This window comes from Eleutherodactylus coqui, chromosome 8 (genome assembly GCF_035609145.1).
Source record: "Eleutherodactylus coqui strain aEleCoq1 chromosome 8, aEleCoq1.hap1, whole genome shotgun sequence".
NCBI lineage: Eukaryota > Metazoa > Chordata > Amphibia > Anura > Eleutherodactylidae > Eleutherodactylus > Eleutherodactylus coqui.
In genome coordinates, this window is record NC_089844.1 from 134,900,439 (window position 1) to 134,923,589 (window position 23,151).

Consider the following 23,151-nt stretch of genomic DNA (forward strand, 5'->3'; position numbering starts at 1 on the left):
GCTGCAGTTAACAATGGCAGCATTTCATTAGGCAGTTTCGTAAATCTTCCTCTTTTGCCTTTTTGCTAATTTTTTTTTTGCCCAGCTTGCAGGAAACTAAATTTAATTATTACTCAAGTAACAAAAGACAGACGAGCAAAACAAAAGATCCCTTCATGAAGGGACACAGAGAAGCCATAAGTCACGTGACGCTGAGGCCTGCGGCGGGCACATTATCAATTTCTGCAGCACTTCTGCCCTAACAACCAATCAGGTTGAAGCAGCCGGCTCCTCCACTTCCGCAGTCCCCTTCTCGGATCACGTGACGAGCGCCGGGTCATGTGACCTCACCCGGAAGCGGCTGGGGCTGGTGTTTGCTTTTTGTTGCTGAGGAAGACAGTGACGTCACCGCCTGGCTGCTTCCTACAGAGACAGAAGCAGCTGTGCCGCCAGCTGCCTGACACTGTGCCTACACCGAGCCATGGCCGGAGCCCTGCCAGCCTGAGCGCAGGGTCAGCCTCCATGCCTGAGGCCTCAGCTTACACAAAGACAGCAATCAGCTGAGCAGCCACATCATTGTCACCTGGAGAGGCCATGGTGGCGAGGAGCCAGCCCTGAGAGGTGAGCTGCACCCAGCCCTGACATGCCCTATACCCCCCTGCCATATATACCGCCGCAGAGACAATTGGCGCGCTGTCGTAAATTATATTATATAATACCCCCCATCATCTTCCGAGCCCTTTTGCAAATTCCGGCGTCTGTGAGCCGTATAGGTGGGGATGTGTTGGTTTACGAGTAGCGCTGCAGAATGTTGCGTTTTGGCGGTCAGTGAACGCACGCGATTCCGCATTACGCTAATTTGGATCTTTTTGCGCTGAGCAATTGTTGGTACGAGCGAAGATAACCATTTACGTTTTTTCGCCATTCCTCGTTCAGACTGTCGTTGGTCTATCAGCAGAATCTGGGAATGATCCGCGGATCGCCTTTTACACGAAACGCTTTTAATGCCGGTGCGGAGTGAGCAGCGCACAAGTTATCGTTCGCCACGTTTACATTAAATGATCGTTGTTCATGTTTGCGCCATTCGATGACTATAAGGACGATAACCGTTCCGTGTAGAAGGGCGCTTTCTAATATACGTTTTCATTTTCTCGCCGTTTCTTCGTTCTCTGCTTGCTGTCAGTGAAAGGAAATATTCATTGTTGACATCCGGAGGCTGAAAATTGGCACTGATTGTGACCACGCAGCTGCAGGGCTCGTTGCAGTGTGTCAGGGCAGGCATTAAGTCCCAAAAACCAGATGGTACCCGCCTGTTCTAGCACTGTTTATAAAGACCCCTTCAGTCCAGCCCCCCGTATATCTGCTGATCGCTGACAAGGCTTGTTTACCCCCCCAAGGTATTTACATGTCTGCAGTGCAAACAGGATTTCCCTCTGCTTGCTGCGAGGAGAAGGATTAGCTGCTGGCACCGCCGTCGTTCAGGGGATTGCCGTGTCACAGAGACCCCCAGATGTCACGCAGACCCCCACTAAGCATCTGTTCGCGTTGGCATTAAGGCCCCCACTAAGCCTCGGCTAACATCTGTGCTTTGATTTTCGCTGTTGGGCTCTGTCATAGGAACTGCACAAGAAAATCGCGGAAATTCCGGAACATCACAGAGATGAATGGCGCATGGCGGACCGCAGTGGAGTTCATCGGGTTGCTGTCATGTCGTCCAGACGTTTTTTTAGACCAGATATCCTAGCGCGCTGCGCTATTTTGTCCGGCCTGCTGGACTAGATCTGTGGCAGGCGCGTTTACACGTAGCAGATTTTGGAGCCGATCCGCAACGCTTGGTGCAGATTTAGATGCATTTTTTGATGCGTCAGATTTCACCCTTGCAGTTGTGGAGGCGGAGCCTGCTGCGGATTCGTATTAAAATTCACATCAACGGTGCCGTTTTTTTGGCGTGGATTTTGATGAGGTTTTTGCTGCCGATTTTCTGCTGCAGAAAATCCTCAACAATTGCGCTACCTGGAAAATCCTCAACAATTGCGCTACGTACCCTTACAAAGCCTTCCATGTGGATGTAAACATGGATTTATAATACGGGCATGGCTACCATTACCGATCCGTTAATGTGCGTCCTGGTCCAGACCGCGCTATTCTCGCCTTCTAGAAAGAATAAAAAATAGAGAGCGGGAGTTTGACCGCCAGTGCGGAGCGCACCTTACGTATGTGTCCTGCTTTAGGTCACTCTATTGTTGTGTAGATGAGTCTACCTCCATTGATGATGAGGGCGCTGCAATAACGATCTATACAGGCCGATAGATCTTTGGCGTTTTCAGCCTTGCACGTTTGCTGTATAAGCGCTCCTTTACGTCACCGCGAAAAAAATTGCGGCAAATTTGCAGCGTTGTTCAATCAATTTTTGAGTGTCAGCGATGCTTTTTCTTGTTAAAAATTGTGAATCGCATCGCTGCCGTCTGCGTTTTTTTTTTTTTTGGCGCAAAAGTCAGTAGGAGTTTCTAATGTTTAAAACACACCGCACGAAAATCGCAAGTTTGTGCATTGCGATGCCATAAAAAGGGAGGCTCTATTACAAAAAAATCAGAGAAAGAAAGGATATGCCGCCATTTTTTTTTTTCGTGTGACGCATGAATGAAACCATTTAAAATCATTAGTTTCATAACTCTGCGTTTTCACTCACTCTCGCATCATGCGAAAATCGAACGATTTTATCGCCAGCGTGTAGGAGCCTGAGAGAATGAGAAGGACGGAACGAGCGCCGTTTACGCCGAACGATTCGTGATGATTTTTATGACGGCAGGAAATGAACGGCGAACAAGTGTCGTCCGTTGCCCGTGTTTACGCTGAACGCTTTTTCACTAGTTTGAAGGATAATTGTTCCGTGAAGGTAGGAACCCGGCAGACGTGTAACGGGTCACATGGTATCGCGGCGTAATCGTCAACCTTGTATCACATAAAGTCTAATCTCCGTTTCAGTAACTGGAGGTGACGCTCGCTGTCGCTGATGCAGCGCTGCTTTTTTTTTTCGTGCCTGAGCAGTTGGATAATACAGTGGTTGGGGAAGAACCTCGTGTCCTGCAGTCCGTCAGCGGAGATAAGCGGCTTTATGGCAGCCGGCGTGTTATCTAAGGCTAAGGGATTCTTAGGCCGCTCTCACACGGGCGTTCTTGTAGGCTGATTTCACCTGGCCGAGATTCGTGCGTTGCGAGACGCACAAATCTTGCATGAATACAACCCCCATTCTGTTGAGTGGGGTCATACACATTAGCCATTGCACATTTTGACTCCCTGCATCACCCATTGCAATGTTGGGGGGCAGCTAAGCTGGTGGCCTGTTGATTGCCACATGAGACCATCTTGCAATGGATCCAACTCTGTGCAATGCTTCCTGTTGGAGGCCACAATAGTAATGTGCACAGGGTCTTATTGGATTACATTGTATATTGGGTTTTCTGGGCAAAAAAACTAATTGGTGATCTGTACTTGGGATAGCAGATCCGTGGGGGTCCTCCACCCTGGACCCCTTACCAATCAGCTGATGAGAAGGAGCTAGACAGCTAGAACTCTCAAGGCATTGTCCATAGTGTACCTCTCCCCCATTGAAATGAATGAGAGGGGGCTCTCCTACCAACCGCGGCATTGTACTGCGGACAGCGTTTTCATCCCCTGATCAGCAGAGATCCTGAGGATTGCTCCCTAGTGCTTTTTGCCTACAAACCCCTTTTTAAGGTTGTGTTCACATGTTGATGATTTGGTGCAAATTTCACCCTTTCATTTGAATTCAGATTGAAGGAATGAAATTTGCTGCAGTTCTACACCAAAATCTGCGACCAGATGTGCAGCTAATCGGCGCCGTGTGAACACACCCCGAAGCCTATGTGCAGACGTAGGGGAACTGGGGTGGGTTTTCCACAGAAGAATATGTGCATCAAATTTTGCATCACTGGTGCAGATTTTGATGCACATTTGATACAGATGTCACCCCTTCAGTTGAAACCTGATGTTTATCTGGGTCAAAATCCGAACCAAATGGTGCAGATTGTGTTGCAAATCTCCCCATTGACTTTTAATGGGAAAGTGAAAATCCCTAGTGGAATCCGCTGGTTCTGGTTCTGCTACAGATTATCCACAGTAAAATCCGCAGCAGCGCATAATCATCTAAAGTAAATATATCATATAATTATATATTTACTAGTAATTATTAGGAAATTATGGTACCAGTGTTTCTGGTGGCACAATGCACCACACAGCTCTGCTACATGCACGTCACACAGCTCTGCTACATACATTGTTCATCCCATACAACAGGGATCAGAAGCAGCACAGCGCTGGAAATGAAGGACCTGTGATGACGTCACCGCCGTGTTCCGACCCTGATCGCATGACGGTGACACTCCTCCCGAGTGCATGACTTGCGTGCTCCACCCCTGATCACATAACGGTGACGTCATCAAAGGTTCATGACTTGTGTGCTCCACCCCTGATCACATAACGGTGACGTCATCAAAGGTTCATGACTTGTGTGCTCCACCCCTGATCACATAACGGTGACGTCATCAAAGGTGCATGACTTGCGTGCTCCACCCCTGATCACATGACGGTGCCGTCATCAAAGGTGCATGACTTGCGTGCTCCACCCCTGATCACATGACGGTAACGTAATCATAGATCCTGCATCGTTGTGCAGATTATGGGCGGACTACAAACCCCCTGCAGCCTCCGTTGCTATGCAATACTAACGAACACCTAGCCATACAGCAGCCATGTGCGTACAGGACCCGTGATGATGTTGCCGTCATGTGATCACAGGCGAAGCATGTAAGTGACTCACACACACACAGACGGACAGGTCGCAGTTAGTATCTTGATATATATATTTCACTTTTCCAATCACTGGATGTGCTCATGCCGATGCTTCCCGGATCCCCATCTATGCTCACTAGGCTGCAGCAGTGACGGGCCGACATATGACTATTGTGGCTGATTGGCTGCAGCGGTTGTGTGCTGACATCATCGCTGGAGTCAGATGAGCAGAGTCCAGCCGGGGAGCAGGGAAGCATCGGCACAGGAGCAGCAGGGGATTGGTAAAATGAATAGATTGTGTTCTTTTTTCTCATTTTATATGATCAGCTGTTTGAATCCGCAGAAGCAAATCCATATGTGAATCCAGATAGGCCGGTGTGGATTTGCTTTGGACATTTTGCGCAGTAAATCTATTGCATTTGGCCCTAAGGTGCCCACATACCTTGGACAACTATCCGCTGTCTCCCCCCGCTCCCCTATACACACAACTAGTCCGCTCAGCGGAAGGTAAGCTGCCCCAGCCAGCTCTGGCAGCGCTTTATCCCTCGGAACAGTAGGATCGGACACTGAGATTTATCGTTCCTGATCCTTCTTTCCGTCAACCTTATCTGTCAGGGGAAATATGATGGGACGTTTGCATAGGAGCCAAAATAAGGGCTCATAACTGGGTGCCGTTCTGAACAAGTCCATGTAAGTACTCTTGGTAGGTTGTCCTTGGCCACTGTCTGTTGATATAGTTCTGCAAGTAGGGGGATGGGGTGCTAGTGATCAGACATAGCTGTCCGGCAGCTGGCCAGGTGGCCAGGTTGTCTGGCTGGTGGCCAGGTGGCCCATGTATTCACTGATAGTAGCAGGGTTACACATTGTAAAGGGGTATCTATGTATTGTGTTCATAACATACATTAGGGGTTAATAGCACTGTTTACTAGATATAATATGTACGGCTGGGCACTCTTGCTTTGGATCACCCATCACGGGTATATCATCGCATTGGCCGCTCGTGGGTGCAGCTGCTCAATGCATACTTCGTCTCTGAACAGTCCAGGAGCCATCCTATTAGAAGCAACCTAACTGATGATGCCACATGGGTGCGGGCTGTAATCTCACCCACTGGCAGAGAGTGGCGTCATGCATCAAGCACCCACTATTGCAGATACAGCATGTTAAATGGGATATCCCCATAATATAACTGGGATATGCTATTACTGTGATCATGGGGGTCTTCTCTGATCCGTAGAATAAAGGCGCTGGTGCGCTCCTGGCCACCCAAATGGGAAAATCTATACTGGCACTGCTGCCCCTTCATGTTTAGGATCATTGGAGGTCCTGGAAGTCGGACTCGCACTGATCATATCCTAGTAATAGGCCACTTTATGAGATGGGCATATAGGAAGCGCCGTTAGTCTTAAAGGGGTTCTTTCATGATAGAAATCTCTATGTATATGGCCGCTGCCGCATTGGTCCGGGTGTGGGAATCTACAGGAAGCAGCCGATTTTAAAGGAAACTGCAGCCGGACAGACTTTGTCAGAAATGTCTGTACGGAAATGCAGATAAGTGGTTGGCCATGTAATATATAGACGGCCAGGGTCTACGAGAACTGCTGCTTGCTAGTAACCATATACTCTGGCTCATAAGACAGGGGGTCCCGATGCCCCCTCTATGATGTCCTTATGCACTAATGAGCCATATGGACTGGGGTTGTCTTGTTGCGATATCCTAAATATCTGCCCGGTTATTATTATATGGGCAGTAGTCGTATCCCAGCTGTAGGACTACAACTCTCAGTATATTGTGACAAGAAGCTTTTGCGCTGTCTGATCTCACTGTCGCCGGGTAGTTTTGCGTTCTGTTGAAGGTTTCGTATTCGCTCTTTGTTCCCTCACGTATTCCAGCGTCGTCCCGTGGGATGAAGGCCAGCAGGATGATCACACATGTGCAATTAGCACCGCTGATCTACTGACTCAGGGGAAGTGTTTACGGCCGGTTGCCCCTGGCAACGTACTGCTGCAAGGCGCAGTAATAAAAGGCACAATGTCTGTGAACTTAATCTTTGCCTTCCTGATTTATACGTTTGCGAGTTTTACGGTTGCTACTTTGCTTGCTGCCTTAAGACCTGGACATTTTAACCCCTTAAGAACGTGGCCATTTTTAAAAAAATATGTTTTTGGTTTCTCCTCACTCGTAACTTTATTATTTTTCTATCGACATCCAATAGCTGTTTGAGGGCTTGTTTTGTGGGATATAGTTGTATATTTCAACGGTACTATTTATTATACCGTATAATGTACTGAAAAACTCTTAAAAAGTTCTACAGGGAGCGAAATGGAAAAAAATGCATTTCAGCCATTTTTTTACGGGATTTTACGTACTGCCGCAAAAATGACATGATAACCTTATTCTGTGGGTCAGTACAATTTCAACAATACCAAATTTAAATAGTTTTTTTTTCCTTTAAAATTCTTATTTTTTCTTTTTTTGGCGCCATCCTCTAACCACCATAACTCAATCTTTCAGGGTTTTTGAGTTTTGAGGGCTCATTTTTTGTGTCTTTTTGGGTTACATACCCTAATGAGATGTTTGGGGATGCCCAAGCAGCTGTCGGGCCTTTTCCTCTCCAGTAGGCAGAATGGTTGATGGTAGCTTCCTATATACTATAAACGTTAATTTCCCCATGTAATAATTTGAAGAGCTATCACTATTATTATATGCGGTCACTTTATCTTAGGAGGGATGGCGACTTCCTGAGAAGGAGGGTACTTTTTCAGAAACATGAGAAGGGCATTTCTGTTTGATCTTCTCCATGTCCCCTACATGAGCACTGAGGTCTTTGATTAATGGGCGTCTTGGGACTTTGACCTTACTGGGAGTATATGTAAGATGAAGGGAAGGATGTGAGGGGTGATAGTCTATGTACTCTGCTGCCGAACATGTTGGCGTCGTAAGGATGACGGGAAATAAAATCTGGAAAACCTGCCTAATTACATGGAGTGGTGATTTATGTCTACTGGTTTGTCTGCTATGGATTGGCAACCATAATGATGTTTTCTGGCCATGAAAAGGATCCAAGGGGATGTAGGAGGCATAGGAGAGGGATGGGTGCTGAGGTCACCGTAACGCCTGTACCGGTAAATTTACAGTTTGAAACCCCCCGTGTATTTGTGTGCCTGAGGCTGAACACAGCAGGGGTGTGACGAAGATTATAAAAATTAGATATATACCCCTCTTTCGGTTTGGTTTTTCCAGTTAGAATAATCACATGCTAGTGTCTGAAGCCACGAATTGGCCGAAGTGGTCGCATGTCTCGGCTACCTAGAGGGAGGAAGGACTGGAGTGCCGGAGTCGGAGCAAATGAGAAGAGTGTGCATAATTTGTTACCCAGTCAAAGCGGACATTTTTACTAATGGGGTAGAAAAGGAGTGAGTACTACTGCGTGCGGGCAGAGGGGGGCGACGATGTTACTGCGTGGGGCCCGGGGGGGGGGGCGACGATGTCACTGCGTGGGGCCAGAGGGGGGGGGGGGATGGTGGTGTGGCTGCGCGGTGGCCAGAGTGGGGGGGGGGCAGCGGTGTGGCTGCGCGGGGGCGGCATTGTTACTTAATGCATTTTCCTAAATCAAGTTGCAGAATGCATGCAGTTACCTGATTGGTGGTTGTTCTGCTGCCCGCTGTGACTACTCCTTTACTCTGCATTCACCAGTCACCTGTGTAACTTCGTAAATCTTTTTGATAAGTTGGGTGACATCGCAGCCTCTCGCTCGGTGTATGGTGTAAAATGGGTTTAGAATTCCCAAACATCTCTATTTGTGCAGGAAGCCTTGTGAGACGTTATGTTTCCCTTTTTTATGTCTGTGTATTGTTAATTAGAATTTCTGCAAATTATCTACTACACCGTGATTAAAAATATTCCTCAAAAATACTGCAAGGAGTATTTACAATCTTCTGGGAAATGATGCAGTGCGCCCCCTGGGTGGGTGGGTATGAGATGATGGTTGAATATAGCTGTAGGAAAAGTGAATCCAGCGGTGGGTGATGACTTCCTGTAACAAGGTATCTTGGGGCTCGTTCACATCGGCATTAGCGATTTCTGTTTTCCTATAGTCCTCCGTTGACTATAATGAGGTCCGTTTGATTTCCGGCTAGCAATGCGGCATTTCGAAGAGCTGTTTTTTTTTTTTCCTAGCAGAAATTATCGACAGAAATGAGTTTGTTCCAAATTCACAGGATGGGGAATAACTTTAATTGGTGAGGGTCCGACTGCTGGGAACCTCGCCGATCCAGAGAAGGGGGGGTCTGGTCTGAACCTGAAAGAATGGCGAGCAGGTTACACATGTGCACTGCCACTAATATCACTTCAATGGCCGCGCTGGAGATGGCTGATTCAAGTGCTTCGGCAATTTCCGGCACTATCATTAAAGTGAAGGGAGCAGTCGCTCACCTGCGTTGACCTCCATTCGCTTGGCAAGCAAAGAGGCCCCATTCTCGGGATCAGTGGGGGTCCCAGCGGTTGGACCTCCACTGATCATAAAGTTATCCCATATACTGTGGATAAGAAATAACTTTTTTAACTTGATACAACTTTTAACACAGCAAGTATTGAAAAGGCAACAAACAGTCAGAGTGTAATGGTGTACATATGTCAGTTTGCTCTAAAAATATATAAATAGAGGAAACAAAACAAAGAAGACACATCTGTGTAAACAGAAATAAAAGAAGTGACACCAAGCTGAGGATCACATGGCGGGACAACAGGACAAACCTAGAACAAGCTTAATTATAGTGTTCTCTACCATCTAAACACACAGCAGTTGGAAAGCCGCCCTGCAAGTCCTATTTTACGGCCGACATACCGGTTTTAGTGTTCTTACCGAGAACAACTTGGGATATATATGAGTATTGCGCAAGAGATTAGCCAGCCTTGTGATATGGAGAACATTGTAATACTGCAACAGAGGCCAGTTCTGCACAGCGTCGCACCAGGGATCTGCAGAGCATTGCTACATTCAGGAATTCGACATCAAAGTGCCCAACTTGAGGTGTGCAGACTTTACATAGCATTGCGCCAGGTTATGCCCGTGTTGCAATATTCCGCCTCATTGAGCACTCACTTTCTTTTGCAAAAGTGTTCCACTCTTCCTAATAGGTGAAAGTGTAGGGCACTTAAAAGCGACAAGTGCTGCGTGTTCATAGAGAAGGCACCTGTAGGATTTTTTGGACTCAATCGTGGAGGAATGGCCTCCTTCAAGTACATTACACAATACAGGATTTCAAGAAAGAAATCTACAGGTGCAGCTTAAGTGTCCACGTCCAATGCAGAAGTCCCCGTCGGTCTGTTATATACTGTAGGATAGGTGCTAAAGGGGGCCGATGGGATAATGTAAGAAAAGGGTCTCTAACCAGGAAGGGATTTCAGGATTTTCTCCTTGGCTCACTTTCTACTTATTCTTCACAGCTTCTGGGTCCGCTGGAGTGATCTACAATGGTTGTGCTACGGCAGCTGCGGCTCCTTTTGTGGAAGAACTATGTCTTGCAGGTAAGAAGCCAGATTATTGCAGGGCAGGGTATGAAGGTGCTATTGGTAGGCAGTGATTCCTGGATTGGAGGAGGGAGGGTATATGTGTGATATGTGTTACTGTATATATGTAGGGCAACCAGAAGGAAAGTGGGCTTGTATCTGAATATAGGTAGGTTCCTCTAGATCAGCTAAAGGTGATCCACCACTTCACATTTTGGATGTACAAGCCATTACCTGTTCCTTTTAAAGGGTTTTTCCCATCTAGGTGAGTTTCCCCACATCCACAGGATGGAGCATGACTTGCTGATTAGTTGCGGGCCAACTAGAGATTCCAGCCCTGTTGAATCCCGAAGTGTCGGCAAAAGAGCCATACATGCATATCTCTACTCTATGCACTTCAATGGGTCTCCCAGAAATATCGAAGCTGAAAGCTTGGATATTTTTCATGGGCGCTCCAATTGTAGTGAATGAAGCCAAAGGTGCGCATGTGCAGCTTCCTTTGCCCATATGTTAGAGCTGAAATCTGCGGGGGTGTCCCAGCTGGGGAACCCCCACCAAACAGCACATTATTCCCCATCCTGTGGAAAAGGGATAACCTGCCGAGAAGGGAATAATCTGTTAGTTTTGTAGTAAAGTATTATAACTTTGTATCTTGTCCCCATAGAAACGTCAGGTGCTGGTGACGGTGATTGAACTGGTGCTACCGCTCCTGTTTTCGGTCATCCTTATTGCGTTGAGGCATAGGGTAAAGTCGGAGAACCACACCGATGTTACACGCTTCTTAAACGTGGACTTTCTCAACTTGCCGAATATCTTTAAATATACTGGACCTTGGGAGCTAGCGTATGTTCCATCCAATAGTAATGTTGTGCGGGACATTGTGGAAGCGGTGGAGAAGAAGCTAGCTATTGATATCCGAGGTAAGACAACTCACTCTTGTTTAACCCGTTTCTTTAAATGTACTCTCTGAAGTCACGGCTTATGAGTCTCCTCAGCTTCTCTGCTCCGGATTGCTTCGGTAGTGTTTCTAGTAGTAAATGTGTGCTGCTGTTTTGCTACAACAATTTGCGTTGCTCCAATACATCTAAGGCCGCTCCGTGCACGGGCGGGGCGGATCCTCGCAAGAGGATTTCCGACGCAGTAGATCATTTAAAGTCACCGCGATGAACCTATCATTACAATAGGTTAATCGCGGAAAATCGCGGCATGCCATAATTTTTAGACACGAGTGGAAAATTGCAATAGATTTTCTGCTCGTGTACGTCGGGCTGCGCTTTCCATAGTTAACCTATGGAAAGCACTTCAAGCATGATCCACGCGGATCACGGTAAGAACTCAAACTATGGATTTCAGCTTATGGCGCCCCATCTGGAGCAGAGTGCTAAGTCAGCAGAAATGCAATCCTAAGCTCTCGCTCACGACCTGAAGGTTGCGAGTTCAATCTCCACTTGGTTCAGGTAGCCGGCTCAAGGTTGATGCAGACTTACATCCTTCCGAGGTCGATAAAATAAGTACCCAGCTTGGTGAGGGGTAATAAATAAACTTTTTGAAAGCGCTGCAGATTTTTATGCCGGCTAAAACTGAACGATGAACGAGAAGCACGCGATTTTCGTTCGTCATTGGCTGCATTTAAAGTGAATGATTTATCGTTTAGTTTCACTTGTTTGAACAATTTTATGAACCATAAACGTGGCATTAGCCTTAAGGGGGCGGTTAGTTTACCGGACAACATTTCTGCCATAGCTCCAACTGTCTTAGGCCGCCTGCACACAGATTAGTGCAGTTCCGCAGCAGATACGTTCATAACATGCCATGGGAAATCGCTTCTTCCTGCACACTTGCAGTAACAAATTGCGATTTCCGTGAGCGGAGGAAAAATCGCAGCATGCTCTATTTTTGTTCCACACGGACCGCTTCCATTGAAGTCAATGGAAGCCGTTTAACCTGCAGCCTGTCTGTTATTGACATCGCGGACAGGTCGTGGATTCCACATCATCGCTTAGCGACAGTGTGGGAAAAATAAACTTTTTTAAAAAAAATAAATCTGTTCTGTGTATGTCTGAAGGCGAGCCGTCGGGTCCATCCACAGCACAGATCGAGACGGCAAAAGACAGGTTCGCCAGTCGGGCAAAGGGTCGGATTCCGCTGTGTGCTCCCGCATGTGGAATACGACCCGTTCGTGTGCAAGCAGCCTTAAAGTAAGAGAGATCAGTACTTGCCTGTTCTCTGCCGCGGGGATCTAGTGCTGTCCCCACTGTCCTCCCGGTGATTGTTGTGAAAGATGTCGTCACAGGAAGTCGCTGCAGTGTCACTACCTGTTCTCCTGGCATCATGGCGCTGACATCCTAGGTGCCATGATGCCAGGAGTTCAGAACAGTGATGCCCCAGCAGTCAGCTGACTTCCTGCAACAACCACCACTGGGAGGATGGCGGGACAACAGCGCTGGATCCATTTAAGCAACTTTGCAGATAATCTTTATTTAAAAATATAATAAAACTAATCAAGTTATGTCATCGGTCATATCCCGTGGAAGTGATCAGTATGTGTTGGGTTCAGTACACAGGCGTCTTGTTATGTTCCTGTATTTGACTCTCGCCTTTGCCCGCAGCCCGGGGATTTCCCACAGAAGGAGATTTTGAGAAGTTCGTAAGGCATGACAATCAGTCGGGCAACGTGCTGGCAGCTTTAGTCTTCGATCATACTTTCAATAGCAGCGATGATCCGTTACCACTACAGGTGAGGACTTGGAGTCTGATACAGGTAATATGGGAGGGGAAGGAGGAAATAAGGCTAGTTTCTCGCATGCAGGAATCTCGTGCGAGTTTTGTGCATTGTAAGACTGGCAAGACTCGTGCGAATATGAACTCCGTTCTTTTGAATGTAGTCAGACACTTAAGTGATGTTTTCCCGCACAGCGATGCAGTGAGGAAAAAATTGTGATATGTTCTATTGTGTCTCGTGTTCCTCGGAATGCATCGCCCATTGATTTCAATGGGATCTTAAATAAATTGCACGGCTCTCGCGTGTCGAGCAATTTCATAGGAGCAGCAGAAGTAGTTGTGCAACAGTATTCCTTTTGTATACAGCCCTTCTCCTATAGATGCTGTAGCCATTTCTAACAGCCTGTCCTGGTGCATTGTATGGACTTTTAATGCAATTACATTTCATAGCCATGCAGATTTATATGCCATCCCAAGCCTCTGGAAAGTTGCCTAAAAACACGTATATGCATGTATAGAATAGCGTAAGACTCTTGTCTGCTCTATATTATTTTGCACAGGTCCACTACAAGTTGCGGTTTAAATACAGCCCTCGCAATGCTCCACTCGTTGAGCAATCTGGACTTAACCCAAATGTGGATCGAAACTGGCACACAAGATACTTATATCCACTCTTCCAACTTCCAGGGCCTCGGGAGCCAGGTGATGCAGCAGGAGGCACACCAGGTGAGGTTGGATTTTCTTCTGCTTTTGTGGCTCTATTTGTACAGGCTTTGGATTTAAAGGGAAGTAGAACAGGATTGACAGACTCCTCCCTCATGCATTGTGTATAGGGGCTTGTTTTTTTGGGAATGAGTCGTTTGGATACATAACGCGTATTGAAAAATTTTTATAAAATCATTTCTGGGGGGGGGGGGGGGATCTGAAACAAATCTGCTATTTGTTTTTGGGGGTTCTGGTTTTCACATGTAAATTTAGGGTCTTGTAAATCCCGTTAAATTTATCCTAATTGGTCATTACTGTCTCTGGCAGGATTTAATTGGCATACATACATGGTAGATCTAAGGGCGTTCTTTAAGTCCCCAGCAACTGTGGCAACATGTCGGCACTGATTGGGTGCCAGAAGGAGCCCCCTCCCTTTGTCAAACCTCTTAATGTTGTCATCACTATTAACTATTTCATCCATCAGACCACATGGCCGGGATTGGAGTTATGTCCATTTGCAGCCATTGCAGGAGAGTTACAGCTGTAATATACATTTACGACCCTTTGCTGATAACAGCATAGCACCAGTACTGTTAGGCCATGTTTTACACGGAGCAGATTGTCCCCGGATTTTCCATGCAGATCCTTCACACAGAAAATCTTCAGCATTTACAGTAGCAGCAGTGGATGAGGTTTTGAAAATCTCGACCGCATGCTGCTGGAAAAATCCGCACAAAAGCCGTGCGGAAATTGACATGCAGAGCAGAAGTTAAATCCGCAGCCTGTAAAGTGTATCGCTGCTTTATGCTTGCAGCATTTACTTCCTCTCAATGAAAGGGTGAATTCTGCACCACAATTTGTGGTATAAACCCGCGTCAAAATCCGCACCAAATGGTACCAGTTTTGATGCAGACTTTCAGCTGCGGATCTGCTGCAGAATGTCTGCTGTGTACATTCTGCCACAAACGCACCCCGCGTGAACATAGCCTAATGTACTGCATTTTGTGCCAAAGGGTATTTGGGATCCACTGGCTTTCCATTACCTTTTGATGGCAGGAATAGTGTAGCAGACAGTGGGGTTTTTTGTTTTTGTTTTTGCTGTCAAAAAATACTTCTATGAAGGTTTCTAGAGAACAGAACCGGACAGCTTTGCGCTCCCCGTATTCACTCCCACAGTATTTGTGCTCCCCATATTCACTCCCACAGTATTTGCGCTCCGCATATTCACTCCTACAGTATTTGCGCTCCCCGTATTCACTCCCACAGCCTTTGCGCTCCCCGCCTTCGCCCCCGCAGCCTTTGCGCTCCCCGCCTTCGCCCCCGCAGCCTTTGCGCTCCCCGCCTTCGCCCCCGCAGCCTTTGCGCTCCCCGCCTTCGCCCCCGCAGCCTTTGCGCTCCCCGCCTTCGCCCCCGCAGCCTTTGCGCTCCCCGCCTTCGCCCCCGCAGCCTTTGCGCTCCCCGCCTTCGCCCCCGCAGCCTTTGCGCTCCCCGCCTTCGCCCCCGCAGCCTTTGCGCTCCCCGCCTTCGCCCCCGCAGCCTTTGCGCTCCCCGCCTTCGCCCCCGCGCTCCCCGCCTTCGCCCCAGCAGCCGTTGCGCTCCCCTCCTTCGCCCCAGCAGCCGTTGCGCTCCCCGCCTTCGCCCCCGCAGCCGTTGCGCTCCCCGCCTTCGCCCCCGTAGCCTGGTTTCTATCTACATTGTAGCTAATGCTGACACTTTTCTCCAGTACTATTAATGTCTTCTGTATGTTAGTCGCTCTAATTATATGTATGTCACCGCATCTTCTGGCAGAAGTTTATAAGTGATGACTGGAGACGCAGCGAACGTTTAATGTTCAGCTGTGTTCATAACTGGAGCGCGCCGTTCTCTACACGGTTGTCAGTCGTGTGATTTCTAAGCCTAGGGGAGGAAACAGTGATAAATATGGTGACTGAAATTGTGATCCAAGTAAAAATAAAACCCACCACTATCAGTATAACATACAGATGGGATTAGAGCCCTCGTTACTTGTTTTTAGGGTTCTAAGTTGATATATTCACATCGCCTTCACTTCTGTCTACCCTTCAGGATACTATAGAGAGTGCTTTCTGGCGGTGCAGCACCATGTAGATCGGGCGATCATTTCCTACCATGCCAACGAAACAGGACGGGCCCTTCTGGATAATATTGATGTCTCCATCAGACGGTTCCCCTTCCCACCCTACGTCAATGACCTCTTCATCCTGGCTATCCAGAATCAGCTGCCATTGCTTCTTATGCTCAGCTTCACCTACACCTCCCTGAGCATTGTGCGGGCTCTGGTTATGGAGAAAGAGCGAAAGCTGAAGGTAAGGCTCCGATAACGTAGAGAGCTCACTCTTGCGAGACTTGGGAAATGTTTCCTTTTGATCAGGGCAGTTCTCTAGTCGTGTTGTAAACTGAATGAGAAGCTTGTATGTGACAGCCTATTGATTGACATATATGTGACTTATTTTACAGGAGTACATGCGTGTGATGGGACTGAAGTCCTGGCTTCACTCTACTGCCTGGTTCATCCATTTCTTCCTATTACTCTTGGTGTCCACCTTTTTCGTCACGTTACTTCTTTGTATCCAGGTTAGTAAAACTTAAGTTTAGCAGATTGCTATGTTAAGCCGTTACTTTTTTTGATTAGTGGGTGTCCAACTGCCTAGACCCCCATCATCAGAATGAAGGGCCACGGCACTTAATAATATAGCTTTGCCTTCACAGATTTGCAGCAGCACTCCTCTGTATTGACAGTGCAGCAACCTGAACCACAGTTGTATTCACTTGAACAGGAGTGTTGCTGCACTGGGAGAGAGATAGAGAGGTTCTGCCCCTTCATTAAGGGGATCAGGATCAGTGAGTGCCCCAAATATAAGGCTATGCCATGACTTCATGTGATAACATACTGGGGGTCCTGGTAATACTCACTGAGCATCACTTTTTATTCTTGAATGTCTCGTATGACTTTGCCTGTTCATTATTCCCTTTTCTTTCAGGCCAGTGAGCAGGGGGCAGTTCTCATTCAAAGTGATCCCACTGTGGTCTTTGCCTATCTGCTGATTTTTGCCGTATCCACAATCTCCTTCAGTTTTATGATCAGCAGCTTTTTCTCACGAGGTAATAATACATTCTCTCTCCATCTCTGTATCCATTAAAGGGGTTGTCTGGTTGTAAACTATTGATGGCCTGTCCTTAGGATAGACCATCAATAGAAGATCATCAGGGGTTTGCTGTCCAGGACCCCCCCACTTATCATGTGTTTTCTGGACTTTCGTGCTCCTGTACTGAACTGATTTCTGCAGGAAGCAGGTAGCTCCATTTTCACTGTAGTGGCCGAGCTTGGTATTACAAGCCATTCACTTTTATTGGAACTTTGCCTGTAATACCAAGCCTAGCCACTGCAGTGGGAACAGAGCTGTTTCCTGAAGAAATCAAGTCTGTGGACAAGCATACTAGATCAGTTAACAGCTAATCATTGTGGGTCTCAGGGGGGCAGACCCTCACTAATTTACTATTAATGAACTATCCTGTCGATGGGCATTGACACGTAGTGGAATTGGAGCCGATTTTAGTGCAAATCCACAGCAAAATTCACCTTTTCAATTGAAAGGGTAAAATCTGCTGTGGGTCCGCAGCAAAAACTGCAACATGTGAACATGCCCTGAATAACAATGAAGGGACTGAAAGTGACATTTACATGGTCTTTTTTTTATTTCCTACAGCAAATGTGGCAGCTGCAGCCGGTGGGTTCCTGTATTTCTTCTCCTACATTCCCTACTTTTTCATCTCCCCTCGTTACGACAGGATAACTCATAGCGAGAAGTTGGTCTCTTGTCTTATTTCCAATGTGGGCATGGCCATGGGTGCCCAACTTATTGGAATGTTTGAGGGCAAAGGTCAGTGTGTACCAGGGCATCTTTATTTATTGTACAATTCCTTTTTCTTTGTTTCATGTGCTTTTATAGATTAAACAATTGATTTCAAGGAGTCTTATGTCATTGGTTCCTCTTTAGGTACAGGAGCTCAGTGGTCAAACTTGCTAACCCCAGTCAGTGTGGATGACAACTTCACTCTGGGTCAAGTCATGGGAATGCTGCTGCTTGATTCTGTTGTGTACGCAATCATCGGATGGTATGTGGAGTCCATCATGCCAGGAGACTATGGAGTTCCACAACCTTGGTACTTCTGCTTTCTGGTAAGGAACCCATTTCTCAGCTGTACCTCATTTTCCTCTTACAACAGACTTTTTATGTCTAAAAACCATCAATATCCCAGTCTGCCCAGTGTTTAACCATTGTGGTCTGACATTGGAAATATCAAAGTGTTGAATAGAATTAAACATAGACAATACACTGGAAATACATTGTGATTTGTGGTCTGCTGTCCCTTCTGATTAGTTAGAGTTGTAAAAAGTCTACATTACTACTTATGTGTATCATTGTAGCCTTCATATTGGTGCGGGACTCCCAGAGATGCAGAATTCATAGAAAAGGAAGATGACGAAGATCCTGAAAAAGCCTTGAGAGGAGAATACTTGGAAGAAGAACCTGCGGACCTGATACCGGGCATTCGTATTAAACATTTAACAAAGGTGAAATTCTATTACATGTCCACTAGATGTCGCTCTGTAACTCCTCATTGTTAATAGATTTACTAAAGTTGTAGTACCTATTGTTTAAATCAGGGGAGTTTAACCCGTGGGCCACATGTGGCCCAGGATGGCTATGAGTGCGGTCCAAGGTGGAAAGGCAGGAAAATGACTATGTAAGAAAAATTAGTATGCTCACCACCTCACTGCATAGGGCCCCGCTTCAAAGTCTGGCTTGATTTTCCTTTCCAGAGGCAGCTTGACCGCACAGTCCACCACGGCCGTTCATCCAGCTAATTTTCAAAAAGGTTAAACGCTGCTTGTGTTTGAAGGTTCAAAGCCTTTATTATTAAAGTGTCAAAACATAAGTCACACAGAAAGGACGCGTTTCGGTCTGCAGCAGAGATCTGATCAATAGCACTAGTACAGTGATGGCGAACCTTTTAGAGACAGAGTACCCAAACTGCAACCCAAAACCCACTTATTTACCGCAGAGTGCCAACACTTCAGGGGAGGGGGCTTACCACGACATATAATTTTACCTCTGTCGTTATAAAAAGGAAAGGGTTGTTTCAAAATAGACAGGGTGCAGATTTTGACAGCTTTTTGGACGCGGAAATGCTGCGGAATTTGCCACGGAAATTTCCGTTGAGGACATTCTGCATCTTTTCCTCCATGTGTAAACATACCCCAGCTGTAATAGGGACCCCCAGAGCGGCCCAAGCAGTAATAGCGGCAGCCCACGAAGCGGCCCCAGAGGTTATAGCGTCAGCCCACGGAGCGGCCCCAGCGGTTATAGCGATGTTATAGGAAGTATGCCGGGTGTACATTGAGGTCACAGTGTGCGCTAGGATCAGCGCCGCTAGCAGCGCCACTGAGTGAATACCGGCAAGGGAACCGCGACACCCCTGCCTGTATTCACTACCGTGGTGAGCAGTCGCCGGCATGCATGGCAGCAGGGAGGGCTCTGCGTGCCTCAGGTTTGCTACCACTGCACTAGGGCCTATTTAGTAAACTAGGGATTCCTACTGATCCCTACTGACCTTATCTTCTGATGTGTCTGATATGTGAAAAGGTATATAAAGCAAAAGTATTGCTTTGTTATATTCTAGTTTAAGCATCTGACTCGTATGTATAATTTCTTCTGCTGCATTTTACCTAATAAAACTAGTTTTAGTACATTTATTATACAATTAACCATAGTATTATATTGATTATGATAAACACCAGCCCATCATTTTGTTTTTTGTTCCTCAGGCATTCCGTGTAAATGGTAAAGGGCGAGTTGCTGTGCAAGATCTGACACTTAACATGTATGAAGGACAGATTACTGTACTATTGGGACATAATGGAGCTGGCAAGAGTACAACTTTATCTATGCTGACAGGTATGTGATGGGAAATATTCAAGAAGCTTTTTCTTTTAAAGAGTACCTAACTTTTGAGACCACTTACTCTCATTTAATAGCCTGTGCGTCTCATCGGTCTTGTAATTTTTCTTGTTTTACCGCTGTAAATAAAGGCTGAAGTGCAGCAGTTCTTGTTGTTGGGCATTCTGCTTCTATAATGGCTGGGGTAGCAGAGGTGAGAGAGATCTAGACTCTGGTGCGACCTGTTGGTGGATTTCAAATATTGATCGAACAGAACTGATGAAATTGATAAATTAGAAATGCACTTTATTTAATACCTGCTGCAGAAAGTGGACTTTTAATTTATCAATTTCATCAGTTCTATTTCATTAACCCCTTCCCGCTATAGGACGAACAATTACGCCCTGCGGGGTCAGGTTATGTATGAAGAGTGATCGCGCGACTATCTCATCATACATCGCGGGTGCAGGCTGTTTATTACAGCCAACACCCAGTGGCAACAGCTCCAATCGGCCGCACGGCCAATCGGGACTGTTAATTCTTTAAATACAAAAGAATAAAGTAGCGAGCAGCGCCAGAGATGGTTATTTGTTGCTAAAAATGCATCAATGGATGCTTCTTTATTGCATTTAAGAAATCCAGTAACGCACAACGTTTCAACCCAGCAAGGGTCTTTCTCAAGTGCATAAAAACTATACAAAACACATACAGAATTTATATTAACCTCCACCAATACACAAACACCATATAATTATAAAACCACCCACTTGCACCTGAAGATCATAGGCACACCGTCATGCATGCTGGTCCACAACCCGTTCCTCTTCCTTTCCATAATTGCCGGCTTCCGATGTCATCAGCAGGCGCCGCGCTGTTCAAACTCGTCATCCGATGTTCTGACAATGCATGCAATTACTACGCATGCGTGCGGAATCTTCCAGCGGAGCTGCCGACAGAGTCTTCCGTTGCTATGGCAGCGTCGGAACATAAACTCCGCGATCGCACAACGGAGTTATACAGCACAGCTGCCGACGGAGTCTTCTGTTGTTATGACAGCACCGGAGCACCAGCCCCGCAATCGTTACTATAAATAGATTCATTAACCCGCTGCTCACAGCAGGGTCATACAGGAAAGCTGCCGACGGAGTCCTCCGTTACTATGGCAGCGTCGGAGCACAGGCTCCGCAGTGGTTTCTATAAATAGATCCATTAGCCTACCGCTCACAGCGGTGGTTGTCATCACAGCAGGTTTTATCTATTACAGGTGCCGGTAACTATCCAGCAACATAAAAAGGCAGCATAATACAGAGCCTCAACCTATATACAGTACATATTCTGGAAAATACCCCTAATGGAGCAGTCTCATAAAGAATATTGTCATACAGATAGATAAATACCAGATGGTGTAAAGTTGCAAAAAATCCTTTATTAAAGGAGATGTCCCGAGGCAGCAAGTGGGGTTATACACTTCTGTATGGCCATAATAATGCACTTTGTAATATACATTGTGCATTAATTATGAGCCATACAGAAGTTATAAAAAGTTTTATACTTACCTGTTCCGTTGCTGGCGTCCTCGTCTCCATGGTGCCGACTAATTTTTGGCCTCCGATGGCCAAATTAGCCGCGCTTGCGCAGTCCGGGTCTTCTGCTGTTCTCTATGGGGCTCCGTGTAGCTCCGTGTAGCTCCGCCCCGTCACGTGCCGATTCCAGCCAATCAGGAGGCTGGAATCGGCAGTGGACCGCACAGAAGAGCTGCGGTCCACGAAGATAGAGGATCCCGGCGGCCATCTTCAGCGGTAAGTATTGAAGTCACCGGACCGCCGGGATTCAGGTAAGCGCTGTGCGGGTGGTTTTTTTAACCCCTGCATCGGGGTTGTCTCGCGCCGAACGGGGGGGGGGGTTTAAAAAAAAAAAAACCCGTTTCGGCGCGGGACATCTCCTTTAACACTCAATAACTGTCGAACATCAGTTTTCTATATCTGTGTGGTCATACTATGCTTACTATAAAGCCGCATCAGAATAAACCAAAATCAGAAGGAACAGTGTTGCAATAGCAAAACGGTTGTGGACACAGCAACGCAGGCGGTGCATGATCTGAGGATACAAAAACAGAAACGACAAATTAAAATCAATACAGGATCTGACGGATCAAATTTCAAAGAAATGGTAAGGGGTCATATTCTAAATTCAAGCCATTTGGGTGTAATGCATCTAATTCAAAAATCCACCTTGCTTCCCTACGCTTCAGACATTTCTCTCTGTTACCACCTCTGCTGTTCAATGGCTCACAGTCTATTATTTGAAACTTCAATTGGCTTATGGCATGGTGGGAATCTACGAAATGTTTAGCCACCGGCACATCGGATTTTTCTGTACGGATCGTACTTTTGTGTTTCGAGATTCTTGTCTTACATTCCTTTGTAGTCTCACCTACATAGATGAGACCGCATGGGCACGTAATGACATAGATGATGTAAGAGCCGTTACACGTAAACCTGTACCTAATTGGGTAACGCTTGCCCGTCCGGGGGTGTATAAACGAATTGCCTTTAGTCATGTTGTTGCAACACGAACAGTTGAGGCACGGAAAGTTCCCCAACTTAGGTGGCGCAAGTAGCCTCTGTGTTTGTGTCTGGGTCTTTTTCACTGTGTGCACCAACTTATCTTTGAAATTGGGCCCACGTCGATAGGACATGAGGGGTGAATGTTTGAATTCTATCACCTCAGGATGGCATTGGTTCAAAATCGACCAATGTCTCCTCAGAGTGTTAGCTATACGTCCACTCATGGGGCCAAAAGTCGATACAAACGGAATACGCGTGAGCGTCTTTTCTCTTTGCTTGACGCAGAGAAGGGTTTCGCGTTTAATGTCCCTTGCTTTGGTGACCAGAGGCTTGACGATCCGCTCCGGATATCCTCTGGCATAGAATCTCCGGTGCATTTCGTCAAGCCTGTGGTCAACATGCTCATCAACCACTATCCTGCGTACCCGCAGTAGTTGGCTCCAAGGTAACGAATCACGCATTTTGGGGGGATGGCAACTGTTATATAGCAGCAGACTATTCCTGTCCGTCTCCTTGGTGTATAGATCTGTTTTAAGGGACCCTCCCTCCTTGTATACCATCACGTCCAGGAATTGCACCCTTTCTTTGGAATGGGTAAGAGTAAATTTAAGATCAGAGTGAACACCATTCAACTCATCGTGAAACCTCTGCAATTCCGCCTCAGTGCCATCCCAAATCAAAAAAATGTCGTCAATGTACCTTGCCCAGAATCTCACCTTGGGCCAATGCGCAGATGCATATACACTCTTTTCTTCGAAATGCGTCATGTACAGGTTAGCATATGTCGGGGCCACGTTCGTCCCCATTGCGGTTCCCCGCCGCTGTCTATAATAGCTCTCACCGTACATGAAGCAATTGTTGGTCAAAATGAGTTCTAACAATGTGAGTATAAATT

General features: G+C 46.6%; 1 protein-coding gene across 1 annotated transcript in view; it reads left to right on the forward strand.

Moving 5' to 3' along the window:
- The first annotated feature begins 370 nt into the window (after window positions 1-370).
- ABCA3 (ATP binding cassette subfamily A member 3) overlaps window positions 371-23,151 on the forward strand; it is a 41,096-nt gene continuing 18,315 nt past the window's right edge. The window contains exons 1-12 of the mRNA XM_066576449.1: window positions 371-600; window positions 10,241-10,321; window positions 10,968-11,223; window positions 12,913-13,040; window positions 13,585-13,750; window positions 15,794-16,053; window positions 16,205-16,321; window positions 16,729-16,849; window positions 17,455-17,628; window positions 17,746-17,927; window positions 18,177-18,323; window positions 19,578-19,707. Coding sequence (XP_066432546.1) covers window positions 10,268-10,321; window positions 10,968-11,223; window positions 12,913-13,040; window positions 13,585-13,750; window positions 15,794-16,053; window positions 16,205-16,321; window positions 16,729-16,849; window positions 17,455-17,628; window positions 17,746-17,927; window positions 18,177-18,323; window positions 19,578-19,707 — 1,735 coding nt within the window. The 5' untranslated portion in view covers window positions 371-600; window positions 10,241-10,267. The remainder of the gene's footprint in view (window positions 601-10,240; window positions 10,322-10,967; window positions 11,224-12,912; window positions 13,041-13,584; window positions 13,751-15,793; window positions 16,054-16,204; window positions 16,322-16,728; window positions 16,850-17,454; window positions 17,629-17,745; window positions 17,928-18,176; window positions 18,324-19,577; window positions 19,708-23,151) is intronic.